This window comes from Penaeus japonicus, unplaced genomic scaffold (assembly GCF_977035675.1).
Source record: "Penaeus japonicus unplaced genomic scaffold, GWHDUDI00000001_assembly GWHDUDI00000035, whole genome shotgun sequence".
NCBI lineage: Eukaryota > Metazoa > Arthropoda > Malacostraca > Decapoda > Penaeidae > Penaeus > Penaeus japonicus.
The window spans coordinates 19391486-19403985 of record NW_028234437.1 but is presented as its reverse complement, the minus strand read 5'-3'; the positions used below and the strand labels follow the sequence as shown (position 1 = coordinate 19403985).

The 12500-nt window shown below is 38.4% G+C and overlaps 1 protein-coding gene across 34 annotated transcripts in view; it reads right to left on the bottom strand.

Moving 5' to 3' along the window:
* cac (calcium voltage-gated channel subunit cacophony) overlaps nt 1-12500 on the bottom strand; it is a 291025-nt gene that overhangs the window by 56204 nt on the left and 222321 nt on the right. For 22 of the 34 annotated variants that reach the window (XM_086531498.1, XM_086531514.1, XM_086531499.1 and 19 more), the window contains 6 exons: nt 11320-11432; nt 5307-5324; nt 2111-2371; nt 1340-1483; nt 944-1145; nt 83-247 (listed from right to left, as the gene is read on the bottom strand). In XM_086531498.1, the coding sequence (XP_086387624.1) occupies nt 83-247; nt 944-1145; nt 1340-1483; nt 2111-2371; nt 5307-5324; nt 11320-11432 (903 nt within the window). The remainder of the gene's footprint in view (nt 1-82; nt 248-943; nt 1146-1339; nt 1484-2110; nt 2372-5306; nt 5325-11319; nt 11433-12500) is intronic. The other 12 variants (XM_086531523.1, XM_086531500.1, XM_086531509.1 and 9 more) reach the window with 1 other exon arrangement.

The window sequence follows — 12500 nt, the reverse complement described above, 5'->3', positions numbered from 1 at the left end:
TGATATCTAAGATCTAACCCTATGAACGCTGTAAAAAAGAAGTACGTAAATAGAGAAAGACCTGAAGATCAGGAAGTCTTACCTTCATCATGAGGAGAAGTGTGTTGAACACGATCAGTAACATGATAAAATATTCAAATGGAGTTGAGACGACGACTCTCCATATCTTGTACTTAACGCTCGAGCGGTCCTTTGGCATGTACCGCTCAAGAGGCTTGGCCTGAATGGCAAAGTCTATGCACGATTTCTGGAGTGGAAATCAATCATCAATAAATACTGACGCACAAGCATTCTTGCAGGCAGAAAGCACACACACAGACACACATAAGCACACACACACACACACACACACACACACACACACACACACACACACACACACACACACACACACACACATATATATATATATATATATATGTATATATATATATATATTACATATATATGTAATATATATATATATATATATATATATATATATATATATATATATTACACATATACATAGTCACACACACACACAAATTTATATATCTAAATCTATTTTTTCTAATAACATTTCCACCTGAAATAAATTCTATAAGATTCCCAACGCACTGTATCATACACCCATAGTTGAATCTTAATCCCACATTCGCACTTAAACAGACCTAAATACCCGTCCTCATCAAGGCAACTCCATCCCTCACTGATCCCATTACTCTTCTTCCCTTCCCTTCTCCTTCTCCCTCCCTCCCTTCCTTACCAGAATCCCTCTGGACTCCACAGGACCCAACATGACCCCTCTGGACCCCACAGGATCCCACATGACCCCTCTGGACCCCACAGGACCCTTCTGGACTCCACAGGACCCCATATGACCCCCCTGGACCCAAAATGACCCGTCTGGACCCCACAAATCCCTCCAAAAAAACCCTCTGGACTCGACTTCTCCTCTCACCTGATTCTTGTCGAGCTCTCCGTCTTGCAGCTCAGCCTCTCCTTGCTCTTGGAACGTGATGATGATCAAAGCGACGAAGATGTTCACGAAGAAGAAAGGGAACACGATGAAATACACAATATAGAAGATGGACATTTCGACGGCGACCTGAGGCTGTGGTCCGTGGTCCTCGTACGTCGCCGCCATGGAGTTCTGGAGGACTCTGAGGGAGGGAGAAGCAGAGGGAGTCGTGTTAGGGTCTATGGGCGTGGGCGTGAGGGGTAAACGATATGTAAGTGCATTTATACTGGCAAGCGATCTTTCTCTCTTTTTTTCATGTCTGTCTGGTTATTTGTTTATCAATCTGTCTGTCTCTTTCTCTCTCGCACTCTCTTTCTAAAACGATCGCCTACTTACTGAGGCCAACCCTCGCCTGTCTGGACGGCGAAGAGGGTCAACATGGCGGCCATCACGTTGTCGTAATGGAAGCTCTGTTGGCGCCACACTCTCGGCCTAACCTCAGGCGGCCGGTCGTACCCTTCGAAGACGAAGTACTCTCCCCTGAGGGTGAGGTAAAGAGGTTACTCCTGGGAGCGAGGATGAGGCCAAGGCAGACAAGCCACTCGTGGGAAGGGCTGAGGGGGTACTCTTGGGACAATAAGGGACGCCAGAAGAAATGCTCTAAACAACATCAAGTTTGACACTAGAAGGTGTTCTTGTGTTTGGAAAGGGAGGGGAGGGCCACTTAGATAACATAACAAGTCTGGTGAAGGAAACTTATTTTGCAAGCCCATAAGTTGAAATGATAATTCTGTTGGGTGGGTGTCCAGTGCCCACGTGCCCTGTAGTGGCTTATGAATATCTAAGTTTTGTTACTAATTTGGTCATTCTATACATCTTTACGTGTTCTACAGGCAGGCGAATATCTGTGACTACAAGGATCGTTAGGAATCTGTTTGAAGTAGTAGTACATGTCTCCAACTCGACACGTTACAGAACTACAGGTAATGGCAAATATCTGGTACAGTAACGTCTCATTCAGAACGCGGGTGACGCACTTCAGCACTGAATGAACTAGGGACAGGTAGAATCTGAACACTAACTGTGGCAAAAGACAGGTATAATATTGGTCATTTCCTACCTCGATATCATCAAAAGATCAGATACAAAAACAATTGGAATACTCACTGACATTCATCTCTTGTATGTACACTCTCGTCGGTGCAGTAGAAAAACTTTCCATTGAACAGTTGTACAGCAATAACAGCGAAGATGAATTGGAACAGTATGTACACTATGAGAATATTGAACACATTCTTGAGGGAGTTGACGACGCAGTCGAACACCGCCTTCAGCTTGGGTACCCGCTTGATGGTCTTGAGGGGCCTCAGCACACGCAGCACTCGCAGTGACTTGATGGTGCTCAGGTTCTGGCCTGTGCTGCTTCCCCTGCACACACACACCAACACACATACTCCAGTTAGTAAACAACTAGGGCAGACACGAGCATGCTTTGTCTGCTGGTTTTATGGCTTTTGATTTTTTTTCTTTTTTTTTTGGTCTGGGAAAATTCTTTTAAATCAGGTTAGTCATTAAAAGAAAAAAATGAAATTGATAACAAAAAGTGACGTGACAAAGTCACATTTGGATTTTTTTTTGACAGAACATTTATAAGTCCGGAAATTTTGTAACACTTAAAAAGAAATGAATAAGTAGAGATGCTGTTTGGTCTATGAAAAATATAGAATATATAAACTCGAGATGCATCTCAGCTACAACAAGACAGGCGAAATACCAATTTCCAAAGACAGGCCAGTGCAGACGTAACTTGCAGACTACTCCGCTGCGCAAGACACAACACACACAGGTACGTGTGGCCACAACAATACACTTGTTAGAAAATTATTGTAGGATGAATTTATCTGGTTCTTGTATCTCTATATATATATCATCATTGTAAAGTATATTATCTTAATGCCGCGTGTTACGGTCATATCAACTGGAGTGTAACAAATGTAGTTTTATCACTGTGTCTGTATATCATAATGTACGGATACTGTGTCTTATCCATTAATCCATGCACAGGTTAGAATCCCTCTTCATCTTCTAGGTCCCACACAAGAAGATTCTCCTCTCAGACAAGCGGTTGAGGGATAATCTTTTTGCGTTTAACAACATTATCATTATTTTGTTTTGTTTGTTAATCACTTCATGCGTTCTAGCAGACGACCGAGTTCAGGGGAGTTGATTCTTTCGAACCTTCTTTTTTTGTTGTTGTTGTTTGGTTTATCCAACTTGAAGTGACTGGTATTTGACATGGCAAAAAAGTGGCGACGTACCTAGGAAAATCCGGTACCATAAATGCAATGATTAAAAAAAAAGGAATAGGTAAACAATGTGAAAGATGTTGCCAAGGCCGAGATCGGCGGCTCAAAAGACATCACTCGCATCGGTCGGTCCTTGGCGCGAAGAACGCACAGCTAGTCTATTTTGCAGCTTTTTGTGTGTGTAGCTGGTTCTAGAATCTAGTAATTTAGGGGTTGGAACTTTGGTCTATTTTAGAAGCACTTGTGTCGTGGGCAATAATCTTTGATTTTACCAAACACACTTTCCAGCATGAATACCATTATGTTCCCCCAAGTTCTCACCAAGAGTATAGATGTGCATCATGTTTGTAGGGAATCCCATGTGCATTTAAAGCTATCTCAGCACATGTTTCTACTGTAAGCATTTTTGTATATACACATTGTGCCTCGCCTCCTCCTGTACGGCGGGCGGTGCAGGTATGTGTCTAGTGTGGGCGGTGGGAATACAGTCTCTACACCACCAGTTCGCCGCTGTAGTTGTTGCTACTGTATGACTGACTGTTGCTGTTGTGTTGCAGTTGTCGCTGGTGCTAGTTCTGCTGTTGTTGAGTGATTGAAGCGGCTCTATAGACAGGAGTCGTCTTAGACTGAAAAGCCTTGTTAAGATGGCTAAGGAAATGCTGTGGTGAGGCGTACCGTGTGCCTTATCTTGTGACGGCATTGATAAGACTGTATCCTAAGTATTGTACACACACACTGGCCACAATATTCTGTGCGTGTTTAATTTTGGTTAAATGTGTCATTGGGACAGCTTTTTAAGAGATATATTTCCTTTATACATGAGAAACGTTTCACTCTGCATGTTAGATGTTTCAAACGGTACACTTGGCTGTGAGAGTAACCTTAACCAGGGTGTATCATCATAAAGGAGTAATGGTATTCAGCCTGTGTATGTAATCACAGAAAGTAACTGGATTATTTAAAAAATATTGTGGATACCTCTGGCATGAGATTTGAAAATAAAACAAGTTTTTTTGTTGTTGGAAATTTCTACCCTGTTCTATGTAAACGACTGTGGCTGTCAAGACGAATGGTGGTAACAAGTTATCATTGTTGGCATTTGGTGTGTGTTAGGGAGGGGGAGGGGGAGGGTGTGTGACGGGGAACCCGGTCAGAGTAGGAAGAGGGGAAGGAGACGAGAAAGGAGAAGGAGAAGGAGAAAGAGACGAGTAGCACAGGAATCGAGAATAGAAGAAGGAAAGAAATGGCTGAGAGGGAAAAGAGAGCACGAAAGAGTGAGAAAGAAGGAAAAACAACGTTAGGGCAGGTACAGAGAAAGGAGACAGCTGACTGAGCTAGGAATGAGGAGGAGAGGAGACCACAAGGAAGGAAGGAAAGGAAAGGAAATGTAGAGAAAAGAAAGAAAAAAAGGGTTACAGATGTAAGAGACGTAAGAAATCCGGGTTGAAATATATATCTCCGCAGCCTTTTGGTGATCTCGAGGCTGCGGGTGTCGAGGGTCTGTGATGTCTCGCAGTAAATGAGTGGTAAAACCAAGAAGAACATGCATTAATGGCGGCACAAGGCAGCAGACTACAGCCGGCTCCAACCTCGGCTCTAAAATAACTAGTAGGAGATCCCAGAACCCCATAGTGGTCTAAGGGGTCCAAGGAGGCCCCCCGCGGTCACTCATTACCCTAGAGCATGCAACTATGACCCGTATGTTGTCTCATCATTGGAGTTGTTATACCGGCAAGAATCAACCTTGTCCAAGAGAGGTTTGGTATGTTAGGACTTGATCCCGACGATTCTTAAGTCCAACTTTCTACAGTCTGTATATGCAAATTTTGTGAACCCAAACCTCTCATATAGTACCTTGTCATGCTCCTTTAAATATTGGCATAGCAATGAGCAAAAAAGCTGATGAGTAAACGGTAGTTGCAAGGATATCGAAATAAATCAATGGTAATATGTATCAAGTGCAAAATGCATACACCAGGAATCATGGTAAATAATAGTAATATGGTAATAGGCAACTCCTCTCACTATATATAACTCCACGGACTCCTCTCACTTACTTCAGTTGCAGGGAGGGTCTGCAGAGGGAGAGAATACATGAGCGTGTGATCCCTGACCCTAGAAAAGGACCTACTTGATATAGCCAAGATAGGACCTACTTAGCCTAAATAGAGCGAACATTAAGCCTAAACTTAGCCTAAAGAGAGAAAAAAAATCGAATATCAACAAATGCATAAGGGAGCTTAGGTGGAAAGGAAAGGAAAAAAAATCCCTAACAGGCTCGAAAAGTTATGGATATGCCTTTTCCCACTTTTTTGAAATCATGATTGTTTCTGATATCTTTCTCATTGATATTTTAATCCCAATTTTGCCCTAGATGTGAAATCGGTTATTCTACGAGATTAGAGAGGGGGTCGAATTATTACTCCACAGAACCTACACTTATTTCAAGTTACTTTGTTACTTTGATGTTACTTTGATCGGAAAAGGACTTTGGGCAGAGGAATGTCGTCTCCTTGGGCATAGCTAGCGATTCACTAATAGCTATTACTTTTTTTTTTATAATGCATGTTATCTTAAAGGTTATAGTTTTGACATGGCTAATTATCTTTCTGATATACTAAGTCATCAAATTAACATAGTTATCTTTTGGACATAGTATGTTATCTGCTGTTCATCCTTTGACTGCGTGTTGACATTTTCTATCAAAGGAGACTATGAATTAAAATACAGCATTGTTTAAGGGGATACACTGTATGAAAAATAGTGATAGGAAAAAAATGTAAAAAAGTATAAAGCTGCAGCAGCTTGTTTGGTGCCCGATATGAAGTCTTTGGATGTCGAAGAGTGAAGGGAATTTAGGAACGAAGAATATTACTAATTATATTCTTTAGACCGCATCATCCATAGAGATTAGCTAGATTGCTTATGCCCCACACAAAAAAATAGTAAGTTTAGGAAACAGTTGGGTAACACCTAGATGTATATATATTATTAATGGGTCTAAAAACATCTAAATCATTTTAGATTCCACCTTTCCTCTGTTTAAAAGATATAATTTTAAGCTGATTTCACTTAGGGTCTACCTTATATGCTATAACTTACAAAAGGGTCTCCATATGACAATGAAACGTTTAAATTTGATCTATCATATTGGCATATGTCATGCACAAATGACTCAAGCCAGGGTGACACTGAACACTTGTTAAAACACCTGCTGACTGAAGGAGCAATCATGAACCAGATGGAAGTTGCATAAATATTTGCTGGTTAACTGTCACAAAATGAACAAATAAAAAAAATCTATATAATTAGAGGTTTATGATTAATCTGTCATAGTTGCTCTTTCAGCCTATTACAAAAGCACCAATCTGGCTAGTTATTACGATAATGATAATAATAATTATGACATCAATAAAATTATAATAGTAATGATAATCATAATAAATATACTAATTCATATGATCATAACAATAAATCTAACGATATCGATATTAACATAGGAGTAAAACGAAAATTGTAAAACAAAAATCATACTAATCATAACACCAATAAAAGAAGTGAAAAAATAAAGTTAATAAATTATATGCATTCTATTAATAAACTTAACGATATTAACCCAGGAGTAAAATGAAAATTGTAATAACCGAAAGGTAAAAATAATAGTGACGTAAAGGATGTAGACGATAATAATTCAGATGTAACGAATGATTGATGACAACGATAGTGATGATGATAATTATGATAGTGGTTATGATTATGTAAATTACGATAAGGATGATGATGCCACGGGGATGACACTGGTGATAATGATGATGATTATATTGCTTTTGTAATAATGGTTTGATGGTTATAGCGATATGAATGTTAATTATGATGATAATGATGATGGCGGTAAACTATATCTTAATAATGAAGATTATAATGATGATTATAATAACTGAAATTTGAACATAATAAACAAAATATATGTTAACAAAACAATAATCATAACAGAAGAAACTATACCAATAAAAATGAGAAAATACTGTAATAATGATAATAATAATAGTAAAAATAATAATGATAAGGATAACAATAATAATCAATAATAAAAATGATAAGGATAAAAATAATAATCAATAATAATAATAACATAAAATAATGAATAAATACTCATCTACTTCATAAAACATCTCTCAGTAACAGCAAAAGCCAAAGAATAAGCCAATAACAGCAATGAGATTACCTTAATCAGAGTGTTCAATATAAATAGCCTGAATGACTTCTTGCAATTATAGTCTCTAAGAACGCCAATCCTTGCATAAGTCAACGGGCTACCGCTCTTATGCAAGCCTGGCAGCAAAGCACTACCATGTTGCTGTTACTGAGATCTGCAAATGAAATTCTTCACCCATCGAATTGAAGCAGGATTTTTCTTTCTTCTTTTTTCTTTTAAAACATCTTTATTCTCTCTCTCTCTCTCTCTCGAGAACACTTGTCATGTCAGATCATCGAACATGTAAACTGCTTCTGGTACTCGTCTTATCAGGCTGTTTTTCACCTTATCGTTTAGTGAGGAATGGAGGTGTTTTAACGGGGTTTAAGGTTCCCAATGGAATCGCTACGCCCATTAGTTACGGGAGAGATTTTATGGAAGGAGTGAGGGAGTGGAAGATTGGACATATATTGTAGAATAATTGAAGAGAGGAGAGGATACTGAAATAGATCGAGGTTCTATTTTTAAGAAAAGTGAGAGAAAAAAAAAAACGAGGATTGGTCAAGGGAACTAAGACGATGAGAAGACATTTGCTTTAAAAGTCAAAAGATCGAATAACCTCAAGTTGTAAAACTTCAGGTTGATTGAGACGCCTGTCTATTTGAAAGACGGACAAGAGCTTAGTCATAGACGAGGACACAGCTAAAAAGAAGCTGCATTTTAGCTGCTGTAGGGTTGTATCTAGAGGATAGAGGGCTAAACTAGCTTTAAGGTGTGAAGGATCAGTTAACATGACCCGATAGACGGATCACGAGATCTAAAACTGCAAGTGATGATCAGTAAGAAGGAGACAAGAGTACTGAATGACATGTGGTTGATGGGGATGAAGAGAAATACGTCAGTCTACCACCTTTTATCTGGTGCTCTTCTACGCGGGAATGTGGACGGGCGAGTCGCGAGAGGATTGCGCATCCACCGATCGAATACCTTTGTCCGAATGCTCTCGTATGCGGAGCCGAGCGTGCGTCCAGCCACACTTACCGGAATGAATGACCGAAATCCCGCCGGAGTGTGGTCTTCCCGCGAACTGTGAGGAACATATAGTACGTGCCGCCAGAAGCTGTGGGCGCCGTGCAATGTGTGTGCAGTGTGGCGGGCCAACGGACGGGTGAAGCCAGTGAATCAGGTAATGATATGAACGTAACACAGTGTCTTAGTACAGCTGGTGATCTTACCGAAGAACCGTCATAGAAGTGTAATATACACATACATATGAACACATGTCTATATATACTTATGCATATATATATGTATATATATATATATATATATATATATATATATATATATATATATATATATATATATATATACATGTATATTCATGTATGTATGTATGTATTCAGAAACAGTGTGTATGTTTATTTGTATAGTCTATTGCCACATATATAACAGAAGGACAATGTTTTTTTCGCGAGACATGAGTAAGACACAAATGAGATTCCGAACAGGAAGAAATACATTACATTAATGTTCAAAATTTGGGGAGTCAACAAGTGCCACTATGGCGCCACGCACAAGGACTTAAAATAACAGCAATGTTTCTAAGACCGTTAACTGTGTACAGAACGTAATAAAAAAACGAAAGCAAATCAACGTGTCATGATCACAATTAAACAGATACATCAACTGATAAATCAATGGGGCAAAAAACGTCGGCGTCAGATCAAAATCAATAACAATTTACCGTGACGTGGAGATTCTCTAACACTTGAAATCTGTGACGTGATACGATTCTAAACACCGTGGCCGTGAACATGTCTATCACAATGATGGCCGTGACACAGAGACAGAGTGACATGACTAAAATGCTGGCTCTAGAGATATCATCAGCAAGAGGTTTGTCGTGCCGTGGTTTATACTCACAAGAACGCAAAGGCAATGAGAGCGCACATAACCACAAGAGCATCTAAGACATTCCACAGGTCTCTAAAATACGCCCCGGGGTGTAATACAACGCCTAAATCAACGACCTGAAATTCGGGAGGATTTTGAGTGTTCAATGGGTTAAATGCCCCGTGTTTTTTTTTGTTTTTGTTTTTCTTCTTCTTCATCAAGTGTGTGACTGTCGTGGTTTTCTCCCTTTTCTCTAGAATAAGGAGGAACATTTGTTGGAAAGTTTTCAGTACTCTGCTCCTGAAAGAGAGGAAAGATGATGGCGGCTAAATGGCACGAGATGATTGACAGAAAACGAAGAGAAGAGAAAGAAAGCAGGGATGAAAGAAAACGGGGGCAAGGAAAAGAAATCGAAGTCTAAGGAAAGAAACGTGAGCGAAAGAAAACGAGGTAATGGGAAAGAAAAACGAAATGAAGAAATAGGTGAAAAGAAATGAGGCGATGGAAGGAAGTAAATCCTGATAAATGAATAACAGGAGAGTATGAAGATAATAAAAACCAATAAAAAATGTGAGAAGAAGGATGGAGTACAAATGGAGAACAGATATCCGAAAGGTGGAACAAAGAGGGGAAAAAAGGAGAGGAATGACAATAGCGGTAAACACTACGCAGGTGACAGCTAATACAAGTGAGGTGACTGACGAACTCTACGAGATGGACTGAGAGGTGAGGTGGACTCGGAAAACCAGCCTGAAGCAGTGACATGACAGCAACATCAAGTGACAAGTGACATGCACCTCAGCGCAGTGAAAGTGATCAAGGAAAGTGTACAGTGATTAAAACGTGAGGAAACACTGAAGCCTCTACTTTACTCGTGATAAATCAAAGGAAATTGCACTCAAATATATCATACAATATTCACAGACGAGCTACCCGATATCTTGGCAATGGCGGCTCCTGATCTTATCATACATATCATTGGTAAGCAGTATAGTACAAGAGAGTGCGGGGATAAATATACATATGTATATATTCTTACTTTTTTTCTATGATCACTGTTATAATGGGATTAAATATTTAAAAAATGGTCTTGATACTTGAGTAATGAAAGGGAATTAATTAATCACATTGACTTAAAAAAGAGGTACAGTCGAGCTTGAGAATCGAACAAACATTTTGACACTAAACCAGCTTCAAAAGATGACATGAAAGGGGGAGGGGAGGGGGGAGGGACACTGAACAAAAACGGGTTTTCAAGGTATCGATTTTTTAAGATAAACATACACAACTCGAAAAAAATCAGTGAATCAATATAATCACGCTTCTGACGATAAAAAAAAAATTGATCCAATGGTGTTCATTACCTTAATAAATTGTTACCTTGTTTGGGGGTAATATCAGAATACTTTGCTGGCTATAACAATGACGGCCACATAAATACAACACATATTGGGTTGTTTTAAGGATGAGTCAGACTATGGGTGGGAGGTTAGGGCATAGCACCGACGTAGGGAATGCCATATATATATATATATATATATATATATATATATATATATATATATATATATATATATATATATATATATATATATATATATATATATATATATATATATATATCTATACATACATATATATGCATATGTATATATATGTATATATATACATATGTATATATATATATGTATCTATATATATATATACATATACATATGTATATATATGTATATAAATATATATACATACACACATATATATACATATACACGTGAACATCAGTGGGTAGATATATTGACAGCTCGTTCTCCTGAGGAACATTGAAAACGCCTGTTCATCTAGTATATATGTATATATATATATATATATATATATATATATATATATATATATATATATCACTTAAAACTAAAACAAGTAACGAAACGAAACAAAAAAACAAACGAACGTGTACAAAGAAAAGGTGCATGGCTACTCACATCATATCAAAACAAAAGGAAACGGCCGCACAAATGACAACCACGGAGTCCATAATGTTCCAAATATCCCTGAGATAGGATCCAGGATGGAATATCACCCCTAAGTCTATGACCTGCGGGTGAAACGGCGACGGGGAGGGGGTTAGTGACGTCAGCGTGACATGGCATGCGTGACAGGGGGGAGGGGGAGGGGGGTATGTGGTATCAGAGGGGTGGGGTGGAAAGTACTTTGTACACTTATGTAGCGATGATGTGGTGGAGCTAAGTTGCTAAGGCGTCTAAGGTCTTGTGGAACGGTGTGGAGATACCTGTGTGTATATGCTAAATCCACGTTAAATTATTATAAAAAAAAGTTAAATCAATAAAATCAGCAGATGACATAAACAATGGTGCTGTTTTTTTTTTTTCTTTTGTGAGTGTTGATATACGTCTGTGCTTGGTAAATACTGCAAAACTTTATCTTCAAGAATTTCAATTTTGCTGTATCGATATGACATTTCTTTGGGTTTGGATTTAATATATATTAGTTTCTCTACTTAAAAAAAAATATATATATATATATATATATTAACTGCCAAGAAAATATCATGAATGATACTGAACGTTCAATTTTCTCCAAATGTAAAGTTCAACAATAAAACACAGACGAACTAAGAAAGAAAAAAGAATGAATAAACGAATATAAATAATTTTTTACAACACTTTGGGTATAACATCAACATACGAGTACATTACATTTGAAACTGTTAAATACCGCATATGATATTCACTGATAAAAAAGCTCGTATTTAAACAGCCAAGTGACTTATAATGTATTCGTATAATGCATGAGCTCTAGTCTTTGAGTAAGTGATTGCTGCTCTACAGGGTGAGGCACGTGATCAGGTCATGGGAAACCCAGCCATATTTACATTAAGCTGGATATGGTGATGGTATAAGTTTAATATTGTTAAAGGGAATATGAATCAGAAGGTTCTCTGCACGCCGACGGCTCTTCCTGGAATAAAGAACTGTTATCTCGCACCTGAGGGAGAGATAACGAGGTAGAAAGAGAGAAATAAGTGCAGATACAAGGGAGAGTTCACAACTGAATGGATGATTTTTGATTCTTAATTCTAGTACTACGGAAGATCATCACTAGATTCGTAATGTCACATACAAGGACTACAAGAGAAAAGCTC